This window comes from Acinonyx jubatus, chromosome E1 (genome assembly GCF_027475565.1).
Source record: "Acinonyx jubatus isolate Ajub_Pintada_27869175 chromosome E1, VMU_Ajub_asm_v1.0, whole genome shotgun sequence".
In the NCBI taxonomy this organism is placed as follows: domain Eukaryota; kingdom Metazoa; phylum Chordata; class Mammalia; order Carnivora; family Felidae; genus Acinonyx; species Acinonyx jubatus.
Window position 1 is genome coordinate 38,849,624 of NC_069397.1, and position 24,167 is coordinate 38,873,790.

General features: G+C 41.7%; 1 protein-coding gene and 1 long non-coding RNA gene across 10 annotated transcripts in view; one reads left to right on the forward strand and one right to left on the reverse strand.

Annotated features, from left to right (window-relative positions):
* Positions 1 to 24,167, forward strand: part of LOC106989270 (uncharacterized) — a 149,278-nt gene that overhangs the window by 21,845 nt on the left and 103,266 nt on the right. The gene's annotated exons all lie outside the window — the stretch shown is intronic.
* On the reverse strand, positions 16,267 to 22,626 carry KRT12 (keratin 12). Of its 2 annotated transcripts, XM_027033797.2 has the most exons (8): positions 21,190 to 22,626; positions 20,726 to 20,808; positions 19,592 to 19,748; positions 18,553 to 18,714; positions 18,329 to 18,454; positions 17,967 to 18,187; positions 17,233 to 17,303; positions 16,267 to 16,737 (listed from the first exon to the last, which is right to left on the reverse strand). In XM_027033797.2, exons 1-8 carry the CDS (start codon positions 21,799 to 21,801, stop codon positions 16,646 to 16,648), a joined length of 1,524 nt encoding a protein of 507 aa, XP_026889598.1. In that variant the 5' UTR covers positions 21,802 to 22,626; the 3' UTR covers positions 16,267 to 16,645. The 2 variants fall into 2 exon arrangements, with proteins under 2 accessions (XP_026889598.1, XP_053068072.1); XM_053212097.1 differs by having other exon boundaries at positions 17,967 to 18,454.

A 24,167-nucleotide genomic window follows, 5' to 3' on the forward strand; every position in this document is an offset into this window, starting at 1 on the left:
CTTGATTTCAGCTCAGGTTCTAATCTCACAGTTTGTGAGTTCAAGCCCTGCGCTAGGCTCTCTGCTGATGTGGAGCAGAGCCTGCTTGGGATTCTCTCTCTGCCCCTCCCCTGCTCACTGTTTCTCTCTCTCTCTCTCTCTTTCTCTCTTTCTCTCACAAGATAAATAAAAAAAAAATACTGTAGAATCAAAGGAAAACAGGGAACAGAGCTTGGAAGATAGGAACCGGGGTGCTTTGGAGGGCTAGTTTACAGAGGCCCCCACAAAAGTCACATTCAGTATGAGTGGGGCATCCTCACAGACAGCTCTTGGCTTTTAGTTTCTTTAAGGTCTGTTGATCCAGGTTTCACAGGACTGAAAACATTCCTGGATACACATTATGTTTGTTCTGTGGAAGCACTCTGGCTTCTTTCTTCCAGTCTTCCTCTTAGAAACCCTGCTTGATGCCCCAAGCAAGGTAGGAAGAAAGAGAAGTTCTCAGATAATAGAAGATGTTTTGGGACTGCAGAAACCGGCTCACCCCTGTCTTCCTCGCCTCCTCGCTAGATGAAAGGCAGGATAATGGGGGCAGTAGGTGGGAACAATACTTCGGTGAGTTGCAAGGGTTCGCAGGAGTGAAGTAACAATGGAAGGTGAGTTCTTCTCCTGAAAAGCCAAGCCTGCCTCAGAGGTGGGGCTGCTTTTGCTGAGTGTGAGAGAGGGTGTTTCCCCCATCTCTGGGGAGGACCAGAAGAACAAGTCCCTACCAAAGTTCCCATCACTGAATTTGGATCTCGGTTTTGCTGCCCACTTCCTCCCGGCAGCCGTCCCCCTCCAGCTGCTGTGTGTCCGCGCTCCCTAGCATGGTAGAGCCACACCCCAGCTTCCTTGGCCCTCCCTTGACGTGCCCCATTCCCCTGTTTTGGCCTCCTTTGCTTCGAGACTTTCAACCCTGCTGTGGGAATAGGTACCAGTCGGATAACCATCTGGTTAGTCTCATTCATCTAAGGTGTGACTTACTGACAAAGGTGGGTAGGAGTGGAGAGGCGTTCACCAAAACTATTTACATTAAAAAAATGTACCTTTTACCTAAGTGGAATTTCAGGCTTTGTAGTGATAAAAATTCTGCAGAAAGGACTTTTTTGTATTCTTTCAGTTAGTACAACTGACCGTTAGATCAGCTGAAGCAGAAAAGAAGGTAAAGAGGTGTTGTTTTGTTTTGTTTTGTTTTTTGTCTCTAGGCCTTTCCCTTTACCTTCTGTGGGGAAGGGTCAGGCACTTTGGCTCTGATTTCCCCATTTTTGTGCAAGTTATCACTGAATATATACTATATACCAGAAGTGTGGGGTTCTGAAATGTAAAGGTAAGTAAGATGTGGTCCTTGCTCTCAAAGAAACCATATCTTGGGAGGCAGAGGGCAGGGGATAAGACACAAATAATTACAAAATAGGATGATTTTAATAATACAGATTTATGTACAGCATATGAAGCACCAAGGAAGAGAAGCCAGTCCCCTGAGGATAGAGGGAGATGCCACTTATAAAAAAATGAGTGGGGGGAGAATTTCAAGGTGGAGGGACAAGTGGGTATACAGGAGGTGTAAATATGCATGACCTATTTGAAGAACTGAAACGTTTGGTTTGGCTGGGGCATAAAGTTTGTATGAGTGATTTCCAAGAGATAAGATTGGAAATCAGTTGGGGAAGGGCCTTTAATACCATGCTAAGGAATTTGGACTTGGTCCCATAGTCAGGGGGTGGACCAACAAAGGTTGCTGCGCAGGGGACGAACATGATCCTAATTATAAGAACGATAACATTGTTGCCCGTGTACTAGATGGATCACAGGGAAACCGGAGGCAGGGAGAGGAGATAGGAGGATTTGCAAGAGTCTGGGGGAAGGGGAAGAGACGATGAGAGCTTCAAGAAAGTAGCAGTGGGGTGGAAAGAATGGGAAGATAGAAGATAGAAATGGTTGCATTTGATTATTGCTTAGTTTCGGGGTGAGGAAGGAGAAGGAGGGAGTGTCAAATGGCAGAAGGTTTCCAGTTTTGGACTTTGAGACGTGCCATTAGCTGATGTGGGAATGCAAAGGAGGAGCAGGTCTTGTGGGAAAGATAATGAGCTCAGGATAGGGAGGATTAGGGGTGAAGCGCCTGTCAACATCCAGGTACAGAAACTTCAAGGGCAGTTTCAGTGTGGGTCTGGGATTCAGAAACTGTGGCTAGGTTTGGAAGTTATTGGCAAAAGAGCAGTCATGAAACTGGATGAGATTTCATAGAATCCATAGAGATGAGGACCAAGGATAAAGCCTTGAGAAACTGTAATATTTAAGGAGAAACAGAAGAGGTTGAAAGGTAACACTCAAAAAGGAGAGAACTAGAACACAGAAGTTTCAAGAAAGCCAAGGGAGAGGAGAATTTCAAGAAGGTGGAGTGGTCAACAACATGGAGGATTTCAGTAGTTCAGAGATGTCAAGTAGGATTAGGACTGCAAAGTCACTTTTCAATTTGGCTGTTTGGGATTCTGAAAAGACCATATAAGTACTGGGAAGTGAGTTCTCTCAAAGTTCCTAACTAAAATACATACATATTCTCAGTCTTTATAGTTTGTTTGTTTGCTTGTTTATTTTTGAGACAGAGAGAGACAGAGCATGAACAGGGGAGGGTCAGAGAGAGGGAGACACAGAATCTGAAACAGGCTCCAGGCTCTGAGCTGTCAGCACAGAGCTCGACACGGGGCTCAAACTCACCGACCGCGAGATCATGACCTGAGCTGAAGTCGGCCGCTTAACTGACTGAGCCACCCAGGTGCCCCTATAGTTTGTTGATTATATAACATGACCGTGTGCTCAAATGAAAGGAAAATGTTAATTTCCTTTAAAACAGAAATTAAGAGAAGAATTGAGGAGAGTGCACAAAGCCAGGTAGCATCCATATTGGGGTGATAGTTGAAGCCATGAGAACAACTGAGTTTTTTAAAGGGAGAGAAGAGCAGAAGGTTAAGGCTGAATGGTGAGGAAACCCCAGGAAATCACAGCATGGATTGAAGCACAAATGATTCACCTGGTGGAGTTTCTAGAACCTCCCAAAGGTTTTTCCATGTCTTGAGTTTGAAAATCTCCAGGGAAAATGAGGGCTAGAACAATGTTCATGATATTGCCACAAGATCCTTAGAGATCTGAAAGCAAGGATTTCCTGGACAATTCAGGGCCCAGAGCCAGACTGCCCGTCATTAGGGAAGAAAAGGTAGAGATGGAACAAAGCCATCTGTGTCTTGTATTGCTGCAGCATCCCGAGTGGGCATAGAAGACAAAAGAATGGTGAGGGAGGAAGCGAGGGTGGACTGAAGATTATTGGGTGTGGAATGCACTTGAAAACAGGAGCAAGTAGAATTTTGTAACTCTTTAGGGCTTCTTGGAAAGCAAGAAAAGGAGAACGCTCAGGGAACCAAGAAGTGAAGTAGCACTTAGGTATCTGGAAGGAACGAGTAGTCAGAAATAATAATGATCGAGGGCACCTGGGTGGCTCAGTTGGTTAAGCGTCTGATTTGACTCTTGATTTCAGTTCAGGTCATGATCTCATGGTTCATGAGGTCAAGCCTCGTGTCAGGCTCTTTGACGTCAGTGCGGAGCCTGCTTGGGATCCTCTCTCTGTCCCTCTCTCTCTCTGCCCCTCCCTGTGTGCGCTCTCTCACGTGTGCTCTCTCTCTTTCTCTCTCTCTCAAAATAAATAAACTTTTTAAAAAAGGAAATAATAGCGATCCTGTTGAATCACTGTATTATACACCTGAAACTCATAGAACATTGTATGTTAACTCTACTAGAATTAAAATAAAACACTTAATAAAAGAAAGAAAGAATAGTGATCCAAGAAGGGGGTGCCTGGGTGGCTCAGTCGGCTGTGTCCAACTTCAGCTCAGGTCATGATCTCACGGTTTGTGAGTTCGAGCCCCATGTTGGGCTCTGTGCTGACAGGTCAGAGCCTGGGGCCTGCTTCGGATTCTGTGTCTCCCTCGCTCTCTGTCCTTTCCCCTTTCCCTGCTCACACTCTGTCTCTCTCTCTCTCAAAAATAAACATTAAAAAAATTTAAAAAAGAAATAGTGATCCAAGACACAGGGCAGCCTCATTGGTATAGGAAATGACCTGTTGGATGATTAATTTAAACCTCATCACCAAGAACTTTTAAAGAACAGATCTGTGGTATCATTAAAAACATGACTGAAAAAATTCTATGTTTTAGAAGAGTCACTGTGGCAAATGTGCACGGAGCCTGGAAGGTATCATTCTCCTTTGTACTTTTAATATGATAAGGCTTCATTCTTATGTACAGTGAACCAAGGGGTTGCCCTTTGATACTTGAAAGAGGTAGTCAACAGCTGTAAATATGGATGTGACAGCGAAGTATCCCCATGAACTTGGGAGAAAAGGGAATATAGTTGCCTTCCTAACTGAACTAATAAAACCAAAATATATATTTCCCAGGGCCAACAACTGGATAAGGAGTGTGGTCAGCAGGAAATATAAAGGGGGGATTCAAAGAAGGTTCTTTTGGCCTCATCTTAGGGAGAGCAGTGCTGAATTTGGGCACACAGTCAATACAGCCACTATAGGGGAGTTGCCTAATGAGTAGCAGAGATATCTTACTTGGCCTCAGTGAGATCCAGAGGAAATGTCCCTCAAGTCTTCTATTAACTTCTTGAGTTCTGAGCTTATGCAGCAATTTCCTGTTTCACCCTGTCAAGTATACCTATAGCAGGAAAGTGAGTGTTCTGAAAGAGGCCTTGAACACCTGGAAAGACATGTTGCTTATTGTTGCCTAATTGTCTGGCATTCTAATCTGTACATTAGTATTGTGCGAATTCAGTTGTCGTAAGTCTTCATGAAATTCCACGTTACCTCTGACTATACTGGTGAAGTCCAGTTTCTGGACATGAAAGGCTGAAAGGAACAGATTCTGGACGACGGTAAGCTTTCCGTAGTTCTAATTTATATTTTTAAGGAAGCTCTTTGATAATCAGTCTTGCGGGTGGCCTCTGTCTGCCTCATTATGTATTCCGGAACCCTCCACTAGTGGTTTTAGGAATAATAGCAGGAAACATTACTTTCAACAGTTGGTAAAATAACATGGAGCTTGTATCCACTCAAGAATTTATGATGAAAAATAGAAAAAGGCTTAGGAAATGTGTAGATTAGAGATGATAGACACAAAATATTCTTGCTGCCGCTCTTCTGTCCTATAGCCATGGCAGACATTACTAATCGAAAACAACACTCCTTCCTGCTGAACCTGCACTGGCTTTGGAACTCTTATTAATGACCTTAATCCAAGAAGCCACAATCAGTCACCTAGATTGGATCCATGTGAGCTAAAACTCTCTGCCCTTTCTAGTTTAGATGAGCTCTTCAGCATTCTGGTCATCAAATTCCAGAATTCACCTGGAAAGTATCTAAGAGGTGGCTTAGTTTTTGAGTTTGACATCATGGGGGAAAGCTAATATGTTCTCTGACCAGAAGTCTCTAGATACTCTGATGGAAATAATACCAGACTAGATAGATGGACAGGAATTATCAGAATGGAATTATCTAGACCACTGTCACATTCACCATCAAGGTGTCAACCAGGACAGAATTTGTGAGGGACCTTAGATGTTTTTCCCAGAGTTCAAGTCCTCACTTTGCCTCTTACTGGGTGTGTGACGAGTTACTTAACATGTCTGGGTCTTAGCGTCCTCATCTGAGAAATAACATACAATTTGCAAGTTTGAGACTGCCAATGTAGATGACATGTGCAAAGTGTCTTGCAAATGGTAGGTACTCAAAAATGTTAGTTTCCTTCTTGCTTCTCTTGTTAATGATACTCAACACCAAGCAGAACTCCCTTAATCAAAGATCTCCCATCTCTACTCAAATGTTTCTAGTGAAGTGTAGCTCATTATCTCACCGGGCATTCCATTTCTGAGCTGCCCTAACTACTAAAAACTCTCTCATTATGTTGAGCTGAAGTCTGCCACAGAGAATATAGCTTGCCCTCTGCCAACATAGAGCTTACCTTTGGAGTCTCTTGGATATTTGAAGAGTGTTACTCTACCCTCCTAAATCTTTTATTTTCTAAGCTGAGTCGTCACCGTTCATTCAATTGCTCCTTGAAGGACATGGTTTTCATTTCCATTATCATCTAGGTTGCCATTACTTGAATCACTTCTAAATCTGTAGGACTGATCAAACTTCTGTTTTTTTTGGTGTCTAGTGTTAGTTAAAGGATTATTTTTTTAAGGAATGCATGCTAACTGTGTTTTATTCCATTGCATCAGTCTCCAGCATAACAGTGCTTCCAGAGATAGAATCCAGCACAGAATTTCTTGTTTTCCTATAAATATAGAAATTATTTAAATTTAGTAATTAGTCATTAGTAATATAACACCCTCACCTCCCCCTGTCCCCCACCTGGGTTTCAAGATGGCTCAGGTATTGGGCATATTTGTACATATTTGTACAACATATTTGTAATGGAAACTTGTTTCACTTACATTTTGGGTTCACCCTCTTGGGTGTGGGGCCAAGGTTTGTCACTTTAGACATTTCTGATTATGGTGTTGATTAGCTAGTTGGCTCCTAAGCTATAATTATCTTCCTCCTTCAGTTAAAATCACAATTCAGTATTACAACATGAGCTATTGCAAAACCTAATAATACGCATTAGATTTTTAATTCACTTGAAGCAGAATTTCCCTGACAATTCATATTTTTTCTTCTGGGTTGTTCAATTGTTAGGTGTTGCTGTTATAGCACTCCTGACTGGGACATTCTTCCTAACAAAAATTGATCAGTGGGCACTTTGCAGTATTGTTGACTTTGTTTTCCTATGGCCTCACTTCTGTAATATAGTGATTAAAATACACTGTATTCAGTTATTCCCAGCTTAAAGAATTTTGAGTGACTCATAAACTAGAGCCATACTTGTGTGACAGCATAATTGATGCCAAAATGAAAAATTCAGTCAACATATGTTTTATTTTAAACTATGCCAAATGATGGGCTTGACTAATAGTTTTCAATGGATTTCAGCCAGTCTTTTCCCCTGAATTTTTCGATCATCTTGACAATGTATAAACTGAATGTGATGTTTCATTTTATTTTATTTTATTTTATTTTATCTTATTTTCCTTTTTAAAGTTTATTTATTTTGAGAGAGAGAGTGGGGGAGGGCAGTGAGAGAGGAAGAAAGAGAGAATCCTAAGCAGGCTTCATGCTGTCAGTGCAGAGCCTGATGTGGGGCTCAAACTCACAAACCATGAGATCATAACCTGAGCCGAAACCAAGAGTTGGACACTTAACCAACTGAGCCACCCAGGTGCCCCCTGAATGCGATGTTTCTAAACATCACTTCGACCAACATGTATTTGGTATACCTACATTCTGTGAGATGCTATATTAAGTGCTGGTAATGTATTTCTGGATGGCCAATAATACACGGCCCTGCCTTTGAAGAGGAATCAGACACGCAAACTCATCTTCTATAAACAAAGCTCAGACCACCACGGTCAAAGAATATAGGGTTCTCAGAAGAAGGTCACTTAATCTTGTGGGATAGCATTCCAAGAAAGCATTCCATGTTCTTTGGTTCTGTTCTGCCTACCCACTTCCATTTAACACCATACATTGAGATTTTATATGTCCATCAAGTCTCTGCCCAAATGCTTTTTGTGCCGTAAGAGTGGCCCTGGTCCTCGTGCTCCAGCCCAATGTATTCTCTCCCTCCACCAAACTTCTGTAGCACCTCATCTGCATTTTCTTTCTGGTCTAGGCAGGTGTCTTTATACCCCAACGTAATGTTATTTGCATATATGTCTATGTTTGCTCATAGCTACTTCTGTAATGCCCAGTAAATATTTGATTGAGAGAAAAAAATCTACTTTAGATAAAGCACCTTGATTAATAAAGGAGGAAAACATTCTATTTTGGTCTAGACTGCCGGGAGTATTAAGGTTTTAGTCTCAGTTTTTTCACGGAAAGCTAATCTGTCTTCCATTAGTTGCTTTAAGTTAACTCAGTTTTGTATCCGTAGTGAATTGATTGCCTGTTTATAAAGCACACTCTACTGATGAATAAGAAGTCTGAGGCTACTTCTGTAAGTGAATTTTAATGGACACAGTTTTGTTTTGTTTTGTTTCTACTTATACAGACTTCATAGAAACCAAGGTACTCTATTTTGTAAAAACAACTCCTGGGACTCTTTAGATATATGGGAAAAAGTCCTCAGGTTAATTTCATTAAAAAAAAAAAGCATCATTAATTAAAGGACTGCTTTATTGAAACTGAAGATCACTTTCTACTCAGTCATCAGATACTGTCTGTTGAGCAATATGATTGGTATAAATAGGCCTTGTGAAATTACCAAGTGAGAATTTGTGCATTTTAGATAAAAAAGTTATGTTTCCACAAAGTGTCAAGTATCTTAAAGGTTCTCTGGAAATATTAATTTAATTCAACAAAATTCTCAGTAAAATGCAAACAACATTTTAATGGTGTTTTAGTCCCTGATATCATAATTATTTAAGTAAGATTTAAGGAGTGAGTAAGTGAAATTCATTTCCATGTGACTTACACATTTAAAAAAAAATAAAGCAACCAAAATGAATAGATTTAAATTAAATCTATTCAAAGCATCCTATTATGTATGTATGTATGTATAATTAATATACAGTGTTCTCTTAGTTTCAGATATACAATATAATGATTCAACAATTCTGTACATTTCTCAGTGCTCATCAAGATAATCCTCTTTATCTATTTCACCCATTATCCTATCCATCTCCCCTCTGGGAACCACTAGATTGTTCTCTGTATTTGAGTCTATTTTTTTGTTTGTTTCTTTTTTCTTTGTTTGCTTATTTGTTTCTTAAATTCCAAATATGGGTGAAATCGTACAGTATTTGTTTTTCTCTGGAAGACTTATTTCATTTAGCATTATGCCCTCTACCCTCTGGGTCCATCCTAGAGGGGATGTTGCAGATTGCAAGATTCTTTTTTATGGCTGACTAATATTCCATCACACACACACACACACACACACACACACACACACACACACACACCACATCTTTGTGCATTCATCTGTTGATGGACACTGGATTGCTTCTGTATCCTGGCTATTGTAAATAATCCTGCAGAGCATCCTTTTAATGCCTCCTATGTGATGGACTCTGCTTAGCTGCTGTACATTGATAAATTTGGGTTTGTTTAGTCTGCCTTTCCAAAGATAAGTGCTGGAGAATTTTAGAGTTAATAAATAGAGTAAAATATGTTGAATGTTTCAATAAAGTAATAGAAGAAATATATCAACCCTTTTCAGTATTCATGCAACAAATGTTTATTGAGTACCTCTTATGTGGTAGCCCTGTGCTAAGCCCTGGGGATATGACAATAATGTTGTTTCAGCTTTAATTGAGTAGTTTGGCACTGTACACAATTCCATTCACACAGATTCAGCAAATACTGATTTTTCTCCTATGCAGTGGGCTGTTTTATGTAGTGGGCTGGACACCAGGGCTATAGTGGAAGGCAAAACAATAGAGACCTTAGAGACTTCACAGTGGGAGAAGCAGGCATTAATTCAGTAGTTGTCAAAATTAATACATAAGAAGACTACAGTATACTATGAGAGTATGTAATGGGAGAACCTGATGTGATTGGTGGGGGGAGGGGGAGGGGAGAGACTAATCAAGATTTTTCAGAGGTGACCTCTGAATTCAAACCTGACAGGTGAGTAGGAGTTAGCCAGGCTGAAATGGAGAGGAAGCACATTCTAGGCAAAGAGGGAGAGCCTGTGGGAAGGAGCAGGGTGTAGAAAAGCTAAACTAGGCCAGTAAGGGAGGTGAAGTATAAAGGAAAGGCAGGGGGAGGCACACAATTTGAGAGAAGAGAAAGGGGGCCAGGCCAGACCTTGCTGGATTTTGGTCTTTATTCCAAGGACTATAGGAAGCCTAAGGGGTGTTAAGCAACAGGGTGATAGGGTGAGGTTTGTGTTTTCAAAACAGTCCCTCCCTAGCTGTGGCGGGGTGAACAGTGGAAGGAGGTGGAAGCAAGTGGAAGCTGTATGGTTTTTAGGCGAGGGGGCGATGGGCAGTGGCCTGGACGGGGTGGTGGTGGTGGTGGTGGGGATGCAGGAAAGAAACTAGATCATAGATATTTAGGAGTAAAATGTCTGATACAGCTAGGATGTGCTCAGAATATTTGTTTAATGAATAAATAAACCGGTGGACTCAGGAGACACGGAGCTCAACCTAGTTAAGAAGTTACAACAGAAGGGGTTTTACACCAGCACTGATGGAATAACTTCTCTTGGCTTGTTTAGGCAAAGTACATTTTGATGCAAATGTATAAATTCATTAAAATGACCCTTATTTAGTGATTCTTTTGTCTCAACCAAACATAAATGACCCACACGCATTCTGAACAGAGAAGTGACGATATAAAACGTTTGGACATATGTTTATATAGCAAGTGTTTTATGGTGCATATCATGTGTTTTTGGAACTTAGTTTTATGTGACTAGGTTTCCCGGATGCCAGACCTTTGGAAAATGCAGCCAAACAACCTCCATCTGGACAAATCGGGAAAGAATTGTGTAATCTGTCCCTTTAGCTTTGTGTCTGGTGAATTACAGTATTATATTGTCCTTTATCTCATCAGCGATGATTTCCTCTGTCATGCAGCTTTTCACTGTGTACCCCGGAGGTGACAGATGATGATGATAATGATGACTAAAATGTTCATTGGGCTCCCCTCCCTGCTGAGACCTTCCTTCCCCTAGAGCAGTTCTCATCTTCCCACTGGTTAGCACTCAGTTCTTGCTCCTTCCAGCCCTACAAGCTGTCAAAACACCTTCCTGAGTCCCATAGGGGAAGGAGGTCTCCCACTGAAGACTCCTCTGGGGAACTGAACCAGCTTCTCCCACCTTCCTCCCCGCCCCCCTCGGATGACTTTTCCTCACCCTCAGCCTCTGACCAGTGAGACCGGGGAAACTAGACTTCATTGTTCTGCTTTATCTGTAGCACTACTGATAATGAATCCTCTGTTAGTCTGGATCCAATTCTGTAGTCTTGGTTCCAGGATTATCTCTTGATTGATGCTGATTGTATATGTTTGTTTGTTTTTTAAAAAACCATGATGAAAATTTACCTTATTATTTATCAGCCTACTCAGTTACTTATTAGATAAGATAGGGAAGTTTAACAGTAAACTTACCCTGTCCTTCCAGAATCAGCACATGAAGTTGTATAAAATGGGTGCCCAGTGAAAACATCTTAAAAGTACCTTGGAGGTACTTTTATATAACGAAAAATGTAATGTAAAATGTAATTAAATATTTAAAAGTATCCTAATTTAAAAAAATACGCTGTGGTGCCTGGCTGGCTCAGTCAGTGGACTGTGCAACTCTTGATCTCGAGGTTGTGACTTAGAGCTTCATGTTGGGTGTAAAGATTACTTAAAAATACAGTCTTAAAAAAATGCCCTGAAAATACCTTTTGAACAGTATGAGTTGCCCCTCTTAAAAACTTCAAAAACTCCTAAAAATGAATGAAGACGTAACCTATCTTCCAAAAGGAATCGATGAAGCCTCCTCACACTTTTGTTAAATAATCAAATTTACTGTGTCTGGAGAAAGGACACTTGCCAATGAAAAATGACAACAACTTGTCTTATTCTATTTGCACCAATGCAACAAAGGAGAATAATGTATGAAACTATCATGTATTTATCTTCATGTATTTACATCCATAAAAGCTGTTTCTTTTTTTTAATTAATTAATTAATTAATTATGTGCATACCCATAAGTGGGGGAGAGGCAGAGAGTGAGGGAGGGAGAGAATCCCAAGCAGTCTCTGCCCTTTTAGGTGGAGACTGACATGGTGCTTGATCTCGTGAACTGTGAGATCATGGCTTGAGCTGAAATCAAGAATCGATGCTTAGCTGACTAGGCCACCCAGGTGCCCCCATAACTGGTTATTTTCAGTAGAATATGTATAGACTTACATATAGTTGGTGCTGAATAAATACTGGATGAATGAATGAATACACAAATAAATGAATATGTGGTGTCTCACATACATAAATGTACCAGTTGATCATTGTTTAAAAAATGAAAAATTATACTTTGACCGGTTAAAAAAAAAGTTGTATTTGCAGCTCTGTTCATTTGAAATATGAAACTGCAGCTCTAATGACTTTTTCTTTAAAAAATCCCATGGTATTGACAGATAAATGAAATACTCCAAAATGGATATATTTTTCTCAGCAGAAACTTCTTGTATATATATAACTTTAGGATGCACGTTCCAAGCTGACAACTGAAATGTATATAATCTGACCAGCCAGGTTCAGCCAGGGAAGCAGCATAGGATGAAGAGTCAGTTAGGACATTAATATTTTTCACTTTGATTTTGAGTTTATGATACTAATGTTAAATGTTATTTAAATCTTAGATCCAGTCCCAAAACTTAAACATTCACTAGCCTATAAAAAGTCACTTTCTCAGCTATGTGAATAAATTTTCAGTTGATGTTTGAGTATGTTTTTAAAAGCTTGAGTAGTTCAGATTGTCTCTCTAGTTGTCTAAACTCTGAATAATTACTAGCTTTCTTCTTTATGCCTTAAGACAACTTGCCTCCTTACTGGTGGACTTTCTGGAAATTAATGCCATTTGTTATTTAAATAAGAATGTTTTCATTTATTAAGTTGATAGTTTGCCTTTTTTTCTTTTCTTTATCTCTTTTTTATGTTTTACTTATTTACTAAAAAAATGTTTTTAAGTTTATTTATTTTGAGAGGGAGAGAGAGAGAGAGAGAGAGAGAGCACAATTGGGGGAGGGTCAGAGAGAAGTAGAGACAGAACCCCAAGCAGGCTCTGCAACCTAACTGCAGAGCCTGATGCAGGACTTGAACTCACGAACTGTGAGACCATGACCTGAGCTGAGATCAAGAGTTGGGTGCTTAACCAACTGCACCACCCGTGTGCCCCTCTCTCTTTTTTGAAAAGTAAACTTTCTAGTATCAAACATACCTCAAGTGGCTTGAAAAGCGGTGTTAGTTTTTTAAAAGTTCAGTTCCTGAGATTCCAGTAGGTGGCACTCTTACAAAGCCTAAAAGAATTGACTACTTTGGCAACCCAGGGTTGTTTTCTAGATGGTTCCCTTCTACTGTGACCTACTTGCAAACCTATTTGTTCTGGATAACTAAAAGTTATTGTTTTCCCTAATTATCAGAGTTATACATGCTCTTTGTTAAGCATTTTAAGAAATGTACATAAGAAAAAATATAATTGTCTTCTGAGTCCTTGGTAATTTCTAGAAGATAACCACTGTAACAATATGCATATATACATACAATATACTAATATACATTAGTATATACAATACTTTCCAGATCTTTCTGTAGCCTGTACATACAACAAAAGGATATAAAAAGTAAACATTTTAATTGGCGAAGTTTTAGATTTTAAAATGATCATGAACAATATGCTTGTCTTTTGTTGTCTGATCTTGTACTTGGGTTTTGTCTTGTAAGCTATTTTCCCTTTATTTTCCTTAAAGACAGACCTCTCACTTCTGCAATTCATTAATTGCTGAGTCCAAAAGGACCTTTTACATCTGTGTTGAATTAGGGCTTGTGGTCTTGTGAATGAGGGCTGGAATCTTGTGATAAGGATGCTGTGCTAATTGCACTTCTTAGCAGTGAGAATGGGGCAGAGTGAACTTAAATAATAAACCTAATGCACCCTTTGCCAACTGAAGACTGTAGAATATTAAATATTACCAGAATAGGACTGCTATTTTGGACTTGATGACTATTCCATGAGATCCTAGCCATTGGCGCTTATGTGGGTAATTTTGTGATATCACTGATTTTTTTTTCAGTAGCTCCCCCCCCCCAATATAACTTTAAATCCAGCTGACTTCCCCCAGAGTGAATAATCCAAGAGACCCAGCCAGAATTGAAATGCTTTTTGTGGCCTAGCCTTGGAAATCACACACAATCACTTCTTCAGTAGGTCTACTCTATTCATTGTTGGAGGGGACTGTATACAGGGACAGGAGTACCAGGAGGTGGGAATCATTGGGGCCATCTTGGAGGCTACTGCAAGAAGCAATCAATGCATAGAAGATTACTTTATTCTTTTAATGAGGTGTAATTGACACACAGTATTCACAGTATTTACTCATTTCAAATACACAACATAATGATTCAATATTTGTGTATATTGTGAAATGACCACCACAGTAAGTCTATAGATAGCTATTTTAAAGCCACAGGATTAGTTAAGATCACCCAGGGAATGAGTGTAGAGAGAGAGGACAGAAAGACGTGGCCAGCATTCAGAGGTCACAAAGAAGGATCTGAGAAAAAAATGGCAAGTGAGGTATTGTCCATGGGAGCCCAGAGGAGAAAATGCTTTGAAAGGAAAGGAGTGCTGAAAAACTAAGATGGCAGCTAGGAACAGCCCACTGGGTTTATCCTTGTGCAAAACTCCTTTCTCCTTTGAGTCGCACACAGTGCAGATGTAGTTATAAGGAAAACAGATGTTATTTGAAAGAGTAGTACTATTTGCAGCCACTGTTGTGTACCAGAAAAGGGATATCATCTATTACTTGGAGGCTGTGGACCTTGTTCAGGAAAAGACTTTGATCATTTCTTTGGGTCTAAAAGGTAAAGTTCTCCCAGCATGTGTTGTGGTGGGTGAGGGCTAGGCCGAGAGTGGAATTGCTATGCATAATATGGAGATAAATGGAGCACTGGAAACCACTAGCAAATATTAAAAGGAGTGTGACTTCAGAAAGCTGCATGCTGAAGCAGGTCAGCTGTAATGGCATAATAACCTTCCGTGGGTTTTTGCACTCAGGGCTAGAATTCCTCCAGGCTTGCGTGACTCCTGCCTCTCCCTTCTGCTCCCCATGACACTCCTTGTTCATCAGTTCCCCTAGTTGCTGTGCCCCATATGGGTTCCATACACTAAATAATAATAGAGTGCATGTATTGAGTACTTGTTAGGTGCCAGGGACAGCTTCTAGTGTTTTATGTATGTTACCTCATTTCATCTCCACAAAACCCACCCACTTCAATGATGGATGGGGAAACTAAAGCACACAGGGATTAGGTTACTTACTATGAAGTGGCAGAGCTGGGATTTGAACCCAGTCTGGCTTCAGAGCCTAGGCTCTTAATCGTTAAGTCCTGCTCTTATTTCCCTTTTAGGGTTTCGAATTTGGCAACCCAGATTGAACCCCCATCTACTCAGGCTTAAACTTTGGCCACCTGCTGCCACAACCCAGAACATGACACCTGTTATTGACTCATGGGTCTGATCCACCCCAATGAAAACCCCACCCTCGGCCTCAATGGCGCCAGACAGGAGAAGGGACGTCAGAGCAATGTTTGTTTACACCCTCGTGTTCTTTCACATGTGTTTCCTCTGTTTCCTTTTCCCCTTCTCTGCCTGGTTGATTTCTGTATGAAGCAATTAGTTGCCCCCTGACAAACTGTTCACTTCTTCGTCCATGTGTCCTTTGAACTTCTATCTGCCTTATCTCTCTGTATCACCATTTCTGGTAGAGGTGTATCTGTGCCCTCTATTGTGAGCTCATCCAGGCAAAGATCTTATCATATTCACCTTTGAGTCTCCAGTCTTGTATACTGTAAGGGTTCCGTAAGTGTTTCATGACTGAATGAAAGAAGGTCCTAGAAAAAGAATAGGACAACTGTTCTCCCCCATCATGGGTAATGTAATTTTGCTGTAACCTTGATTGGCTGATGTAAAAAGGACAGAACTTCTACACTTGATCTTAGCCAAAAGGCCGAGAAGCGATAAAAGGACAGAACTTCTAAAAGAATCTTTTTTTAAAAGTGCATTTATTTTGAGAGAAAGAGAACACGCATGTGGGTGCATGTGAATGGGGCAGGGGCAGAAATCGAGAATCCCAGGCTGGCGCTGCACCAAGAATCTGTATGTATGTATGTATGTATGTATTTAGAGTGAGAGCACAAGTAGGGGAGGGGCCGAGAGAGGCAGAGGGAGAATCCCAAGCAGGCTCTGCACTGTCAGCACAGAGCCCGATATGGGGCTCGAACCCACCAACTGTGAGCTCATGATCTGAGCTGAAGTCGGATGCTTAACTGACTGAGCCATCCAGGCACCTCTCTAAAAGAATCTTCTTAACTTAATCTCCAACATTGCCATCTTCATCTCAGTGTTTATCTACTTTACTATTAGTATTTTACAAACCTCTCTCTATGCTCTTGACATTATTGTTGGAATAGAGAAGGTACACATTTCACATTATTACCATTCATTTTTTATTTATTAAAACCATACTACTTGATCAGAATCCTGTGATTAAAACATGTTCCCGGTCACCAGAAGAACGTTTATTAAAAGACTACTGCAGGTCCAGAAAGATGTAAGGCAATTTTGGTTTGTTATAAAGACCAACGTGGCCATAGTGATTTGTAATTGAAGAGCAAAAAGGACTCATAGTGAATAGGGAATCCAAGGAAAATGAAACAGACAGAAGTAGAATTGAACTAATATCTTACTCTGAAAGGGATAATTTCTGCTTGTAAATTTACTGTTCCTAAGGAATCAATCTTGGGGAAGATCTTATGAAATTTTATATTAGTTCTTCCTGAACTTGAGATGAGACCACTTCACCATTCACCACTTCCTGCACAATTGTCTTGATTTTCCGGGATTTGGTTGGATCTAAAGATAAAAATAGAATGAAGGGGGCGAAAGTTAGTGTTTCACATATTCATCCAAAATTGATTGTTGTTTGACTTAAGCTTTAAGTGAGATAGTGGCGAATACAATCCGTTACATTTAAACTTGTGAAAGTGACTTTTGCATTCTAAAACAATGCATGCTATTCAGTGAAAATGAAATGTATTCTGTATTGTCTTATGCACAAATGAAAATACTTTTCTTTTTAAACATTTAAAAAGTGGTTATGATGCTCATAATACCTCTTTGTAGAGTAGATTTTTCCCTTCCTGGGCTTGCCAAAAGTTTTATATAGTACAGACTGTGTATTTTTCTGCAGGAATGCATAAATATTTTTCCTTGGCTCAGAAATGCAAATATACTTTAAATTATTAATATTATTAACTGCAATATTTAATGAGATCTTATAGTTTTAGTCATTAATAAGTGTGATTCTGACTTACTACTTACTAAGTGATTCTTAGGGAATCTGCATACCTTTAGAGGAATCGATCGACTGTGTTTGAGATTTGGAGTCTGTCACATATAAACTTTCATCAAAACCGTCGCTGTAAAGAAAACAAGGGAGATGGTATCACATGATGCTTTCTGGGAGGAGGAGAAATAGAGTTTGCTGTTTAAGCTAAAAATGTGCATAAAACTAGTTTTCTAAATTTCTTGATGAACAATGATTGAATGTTGCACCCTGAGAGGAATCACTTAGTGCGGGGACCTTTATTTTCAAACCGTGCCTAAAATGGGCTCTCAAAATGAAGCAAACTGGCAGTTAATGGAAGATCTGCTCTCAGAAGTCAGATTTCCTGATTTACAGCCCCGGGCTCTTCCCACTATTCCAGGCTGCTGCTCCCTTTTGGAAAGTTCGCTGCAGTTGGTTGTGAGGTGACTCAGGTGGCTGTTATTTGATGTGTCATTCTTAGCATTGGGGCATTGGTACCAGGTCTCTAATGGGTGACTTTTCTAGTGCTCCTTTGCAGTATGCCTCTTGTCTGTGGTGCCATTATTCATCCCAGCATTTTATAAAATTCAAGATAGCGGGTGACAGCACTTTGCAAAGTGTAGGACATTTACCAAATCCAAGGCATGTCATTAGGAGATGTGGTTAATTTCCATCAACCAGAGAACCCTGCCTTCTGTTGCCCAGAGCGCAGCAGGTGGCCGCTGTTGGTCAGCCACTAAACTCATTTCCAACCCATTTCAACCTGTCTATTCACCCTTGGGCCTCGCCGTCCAGCAGGCGGCGGTAGGTCTCGATCTCCAGCTCCAGGCGGGCCTTGGCGTTCAGCAGCCGCTGGTGGTCGGCGTTCTGGCGCTCGGCGTCGGCGCGCACCTGGAGGAGCTGCTCCTCCAGGCTGCCGATGAGCTGCTGCACCTGCGACAGCTGGCCGCAGTAGTCGCCCTCCACTTCCGCCAGCGAGTCCTCCAGGGATTTCTTCTGCACGGTGGGAGGGAAATGGCACAGACAGAACGGTGGAGGGGACTGAAGTGAGGAAGGCGGCCCGCCGGTGGCCTTCCTAATGTGGATGGCACGTTTTCTTTGGAAGTCATGAAAAGATACTGCGCGGGCGCGCCCTACCGTGGCCAGCTGGGACTGGAGCTCGATCTCCAGGTTTTGAACTGCGCGCCTCAGGTCGGTGACCTCGCTCTTGCTGGACTGAAGCTGCTCCGTGTTGATGCTGATCTCCTTCCTTAGCTCCCCGCTCTGCCGAGGCAAACAGGGGTGAAGGGACGTGAGCGGGCGCTGTTCCCGCGCCTCTTTCCTGCAAATGGGTCAAAGCCTTTTGTTTCTGTTCGTGGTACCTTTTCAACGAACCAGGCCTCCGCGTCCTTACGATTCTGCTCAGCGATGGCTTCATACTGCGCCCTCATGTCGTTGAGGAGCCTGGTGAGGTCCAGCCCCGGAGCAGCGTCCATTTCCACGCTGACCTGCCCCGGGCCGCCTGCCAGGAAGGTTTGGAGCTCCTGGGCACAGAGAGTGAGAAAAAGAGGGGCACAGAGGCCCGTTGTGACTTTCGTGGGTCTCTTCCAACACAAAAGACACTAAATGTTTTATTTCATAACCGTGTTGCTGTACTGACATAATACAAAAATTAAACTTTTTTTAACCTAAAAATTCGTATTTTTCTTCTATTTTAAAAGAACTTAAGACATTTTCTTGGGTCCCTAAACTTACCATAGGCCCTAGGGGCTGTGCCTACCATAGAAAATGGATGAGTTGGCCCTGCCTCTTGGGGTTCCAGGGCCTTTACCAAGAAGAAGGGAGGGCCTGGTGGGAAAGGTATAGTGGGGTTTCAACCACAGCTGCCAGACGGGGGCTGCAGAGAGTACAAGGGTTGCGCACTGTACCACAGTCATTGATTTCCAGTAGAAAGTTATTTAGAAACCCATTGCCAGGGTCATGATTAATGTCTGTTTTATACACCAGCTTTTGATATAGTGGCACACCAGAGTCCCATGGGAGTTTTACACTGGGCATAACCTGTTTCTCTAACATATAAAACATTACGTATTGTTTGTAGACTTTTGTTTTTGAACTTGAAAAGTACTATATATTTTTTTAAATCACTAAATCAGGACAGTTAACATTCTGATTGTTCTTACCTAGTGATGCAAATGACAACATCAGAAAGCACCTCTAATCCGTTAAACCTTCACTGAAACCACCACCAATCCCACCACCATACGTACACACATCCAGAAATTCAAAGCAAAGGGCCAATTTAACAAGCACATGATATATCATCCATATTGGGTCTAACTGTAGGTTTGTAAATTTGAAATTGTAATTTGTGAATTCGGGAGAAAAAAAGCAGCTTAGAAAGCTGCCTTTTCAGCTGACCTCTTCATGATTCTTCTTCAGGTAGGCCAGCTCCTCCTTGAGGTTCTCGATCTGCATCTCCAGGTCGGCCCTGGCCAGGGTCAGCTCGTCCAGCACCCTGCGCAGGCCGTTGGTGTCGGCCTCCACACTCACCCGCAGGGCCAGCTCATTCTCATACCTGAAAACCAAGTGCAAAACAGTTCCTGGAGTCCACACACCCATTTGAATAAGGCCTCTGCCATCATTTCAGGGCTGTCTTGTGCCCCTTGTGATTATTTAAAAGTGGCAGCATTGTGACGTATGACGTATGATGCTCTTTTTCCTTTTTAAGATTTTCCCTTCCTTTTTTTCATGGTAATTTACTGCTCAGTTGGAGAGAAGTGAAAAAATTGTGAGGTGAGACTTTTCTGCCAGCAATGACCCTCAGTAGCACTGTGTCCCAGGGAACAGTTTCCCCTTTGGCTGGCCACCCCAGCTATAGACAGTAGTAGCCCCTCTCCAGGTGGGGTTTCTGATGGCATCCTAAAAGCAGTTGAAAATAAAATAATAGTCTTTTTGCTTAACTTTTATTCATGATTTAATTTAAAACACTGCTACTTCCTTAATAGCTTTTACCAAGACTTCAGAGGTTCAGGATCATCAGCACTGCCACATCCTGTGTGGGGATTTTGTGGAGCAGATGAGCATTAGTGTTTCTTCCTCAGGTCTGGGAGGGTGGAGTACGGGAAAGGAGGAGGGAATATCAAAATAGGTGTGTGGTTAATATTTTAGTGGTATGTGTCATCCGGAAAAAGACAATTTCACTTAACTTCTGGGCAAAAACATTATGAATTCATTTTGATGCATGGGAGATCGAGGTTTGGGACATCGGTGGTAATATCATATCCGTGTTATGAGCCAACAGCAAATTACCAGCATGGTGATCATAGCCCTAGGCTAAAGCACCTTATAATTAAGGATGTGTGAGGTGAATTGTGTCTGAATCTGATTACTTCCTAGAATGCCCAATGTGCATTTACCAAAACAACAAATGCGCAGAGCACGTGAACTGCAGAGGGATAGAATGTTTGCCATCAATGAAGGCAGGAAAATAGGGACTAAGAAGAAATAATGAGACCTGTCAATTCTCATCAGTCTTTCTTTTGTTCTACTCACTTCATTCTGAAGTCTTCGGCAGCCAGTCTCGCGTTGTCAATCTGCAGGATGAGCTGGGCATTTCCAATGGTGGCAGAAATGATCTGGCCAAAGAGGGGGAGACACACAAAATGAGGACGGAAAATACTAGTATTATGCAGGTATATTTTTGACAGAAAATTTTTAGGTGATGTTAACATGCGATTTCATTACGAGTTTAAGACAATTTAACTTTTTAAAAGAAAACATTTATCACATTTTATTTAAAAATCAAGAAACACGTTTTTGCAGAAAAGATAGCAGAAGTACAATCACTTTATAATAAATGATAAAATGAAACTAAATATCCTGAGTTGAGAAATTGCTCCTTATACAGTCAAATTGAAAAACCTTAAGTTTTACATGTCTTATCACTGTAAAATATTGTAACAGTAAAAAAGAAACATCAAAAGGAACCAAAGCCCCTTCAAAAACCATATTGTTACCTTATTCCTGAGGTCTTCGATCAATGGATAATATTTACTGTAATCACTCTGGGACCTGGGGTCTCCAGTCCCAGATCCTCGTGTTTCATACCATTCTCGAATTTTGTTTTCTAGCTCAGTATTAGCCTCTTCTAGAGCTCGAACCTTATCCAGGTAGGAGGCCAATCTGTCATTAAGATTTTGCATGGTTTCCTTTTCTGATCCAGAAAGAAGGCCTCCATCATTGCCAGAGAGAATGCCTCCAGGGCCACCTCCGGGGCTTCCTCCAAATCCAATTCCCAGGCCTCCAAAGCCACCTCCCAGGCCTCCAAAGCCACTTCCTAGGCTTCCAAAGCCACCTCCCAGGGCTCCAGAACCACCTCCCAGGGCTCCCCCATAAGCACTGCCCAGTCCTCCTGCAAAGGAAATTCCAGAGCCACCACCAAAGCCAGAACTAGAACCAAACATGGAAGCAGAAGAAAAGCCTCCCCCATAGCTGTCTCCAAAGCCAAAGGTGCTCCCCCCATAGCCACTTCCAACGATGGAAGCGGACGTGCCCCTGGCTCTGCCGGATGTCCCACTCTGGGAAGATGGCCGCCGGGAGAGCCCAGAGGTGCGCACTGAGAGGGACATGGTGCTGCTGGAGAGATCCGCAGCCCGGGGAAGGGGGCTACAACCTGAGAGAAAGCAGTGTCAGCAAGGCAGAAAGGTTGGCCTTTTATAGGTCATGAAATGGGTGTTACAGTTGAAAAGTTCACTCTCTTCATTCAAAATATTGTGCTTCCCCCTTTTTTGACCAGCTCAACAAATGCATGATTTATGCATACTGAAAACTTATCGGTATAGAACTAATTGAATAATTTTGCCCATTATATATTTGTTATACAAAAAAGAAATCTGGGTGGAGTAGAGATAGGTTGTCAGAAGGAATTTTTCTCTTCCAACATATTCTATTGCTTGTATTCTCAGCACTGCCTGGTGTCTTAGGCACAGTGGGAAGGCAATGAGTGATTGTCAAATGGATAAACTAATCGTACGTCGTCCTCAGCCTTGAGCTTCTTAAAGTTCTTCACTCATATTTCTGACTTGTTTCCTTTGGAAAACTAAATGTAAACCATGCAGTCATGATCTAGTCTATCTCCTAGTGGAATATAGATTCAGAAGCAGTTGTGAAACGCACTGGTGAGAGGTGGGGGAGTAAATGCATTTTCCAGATTCATACAGGCATTTGAATTCTCAAGGATTTTTTTCTTAATTTTTTTAATGTTTAATTTCTGAGAGAGAGAGAGAGCAAGGAGCAGAGAGAGGGAGAGAGAGAGGGAGATGCAGAATCTGAAGCAGGCTCCAGGCTCTCAGCTGTCAGCACAGAGCCCCATGTGGGACTTGAACTCATGAACAGTGAGATCATGACCCGAGCCGAAGCTGGACACTTAACCAACTGAGCCACCCAGGTGCCCTTGAATTCTCAAGGATTTTAAATCATCAGATTAGAATTAGGATGTCGCATGGTTTCTTTTTTTCTGATTCAGAAAGGGGACCTTTTGAACATTGAAAAATATTATGTTTTGAGTAGAATATTATAATATTCTCAACAGCTTTCCCTTTACATAAGAATTACCTTGTTAGTAAACTCTGTCTGATTGTTCACTGCTCTACCCCCAGCATTGCTAATGTATCAAAATACAACTGATTTTTTTTGTGTATTAAAATTATAGCAGTGCTCACACCCTCAATCCCTGCCCCCTGCCCCTCCAAATATCCAGAAAATATTGACTCTAGCTTCCTGGGAAGTGAGGCCCTTTTTTTTTTTTTTTTTTTTACATTTATTTATTTTTGAGAGACAGAGTGAGACAAAGTGAGAGCGGGGGAGGGGCAGAGAGAGAGGGAGACACAGAATCCGAAGCAGGCTCCAGGCTCTGAGCTGTCAGCACAGAGCCCGACGCAGGGCTCGAACCCACAGACTGTGAGATCGAAGCCGGACCTGAGCTGAAGTCAGACACTCAACAGACTGAGCCACCCAGGCACCCCGAAGTGAGGCTCTTTAAGTCTATGAATAGTCTTTTTTTTTTTAATGTTTATTTTTGAGAGAGAGAGACAGAGCATGAGCAGGGGAGGGGCAGGCAGAGAGAGAGGGAGACACAGAATCCGAAGCAGGCTCCAGACTCTGAGCTGCCAGCACAGAGCCCAATGTGGGGCTCGAACCCACAAATGCGAGATCATGACCTGAGCAGAGGTCGGCCGCTTAACCCACTGAGCTCTTGAGCCAGAGCCAGCAGTGCCCATTGGTGATACGGGGGCAAATGCAGAGGGTTTACGCCTGAAGCCCATTTCAGACCTCTATTGGGAATACTCATTATCAATTCTGGCAAATGGAAGGACTGTGTGACCCTTCTTTTCGCTTTCCCAGGGACAGGAATGATGAACCCAGGGTGAAATCCAGTTACAACTTCCTTTTACCTTATGATGGAAGGAACACATGTGAAGAGATGTATTTTCCCCCCTCCTATACACATCACAAAGAGCAAGCCGGTGGGATTTCCAAATAAAGGGGTTTTAAGCAAGACATTTGCAGAAACTACATATTCTTACAATAAATATAGAAAAGATGCAGTGATCAAATGCAGACTCTGCTTGATGAGAGAGGCCATTATCCATTGGTTTCATTTCTTGAGAAAATGGAAACGTGTTAAATGGAAATAACCAGGGGCCTCAGCCTCCTATGGAGATTGTTACCAAAGGTTCCTTTAATCTGTATTACAAGCACTTTGAATGAGATTGTCTTTGTTTGAATCGTTGATAGTGATAGTGGGCTTACTACGTTCTAGACAGTGGGCCAGGTAAACTGCAGACGTTATTTTTAACCTTTGTGGCAACCTCTTCAGTTGGATACTTTTGTCCCATTTTACAAGGGAGCAATCTGAGGGTCACGACGTCAAGTGACTTATTCAAGGCTACAGAGCCAGGAGGTGGCAAAGACAGGATTCAGGTTGCAGTGCGTT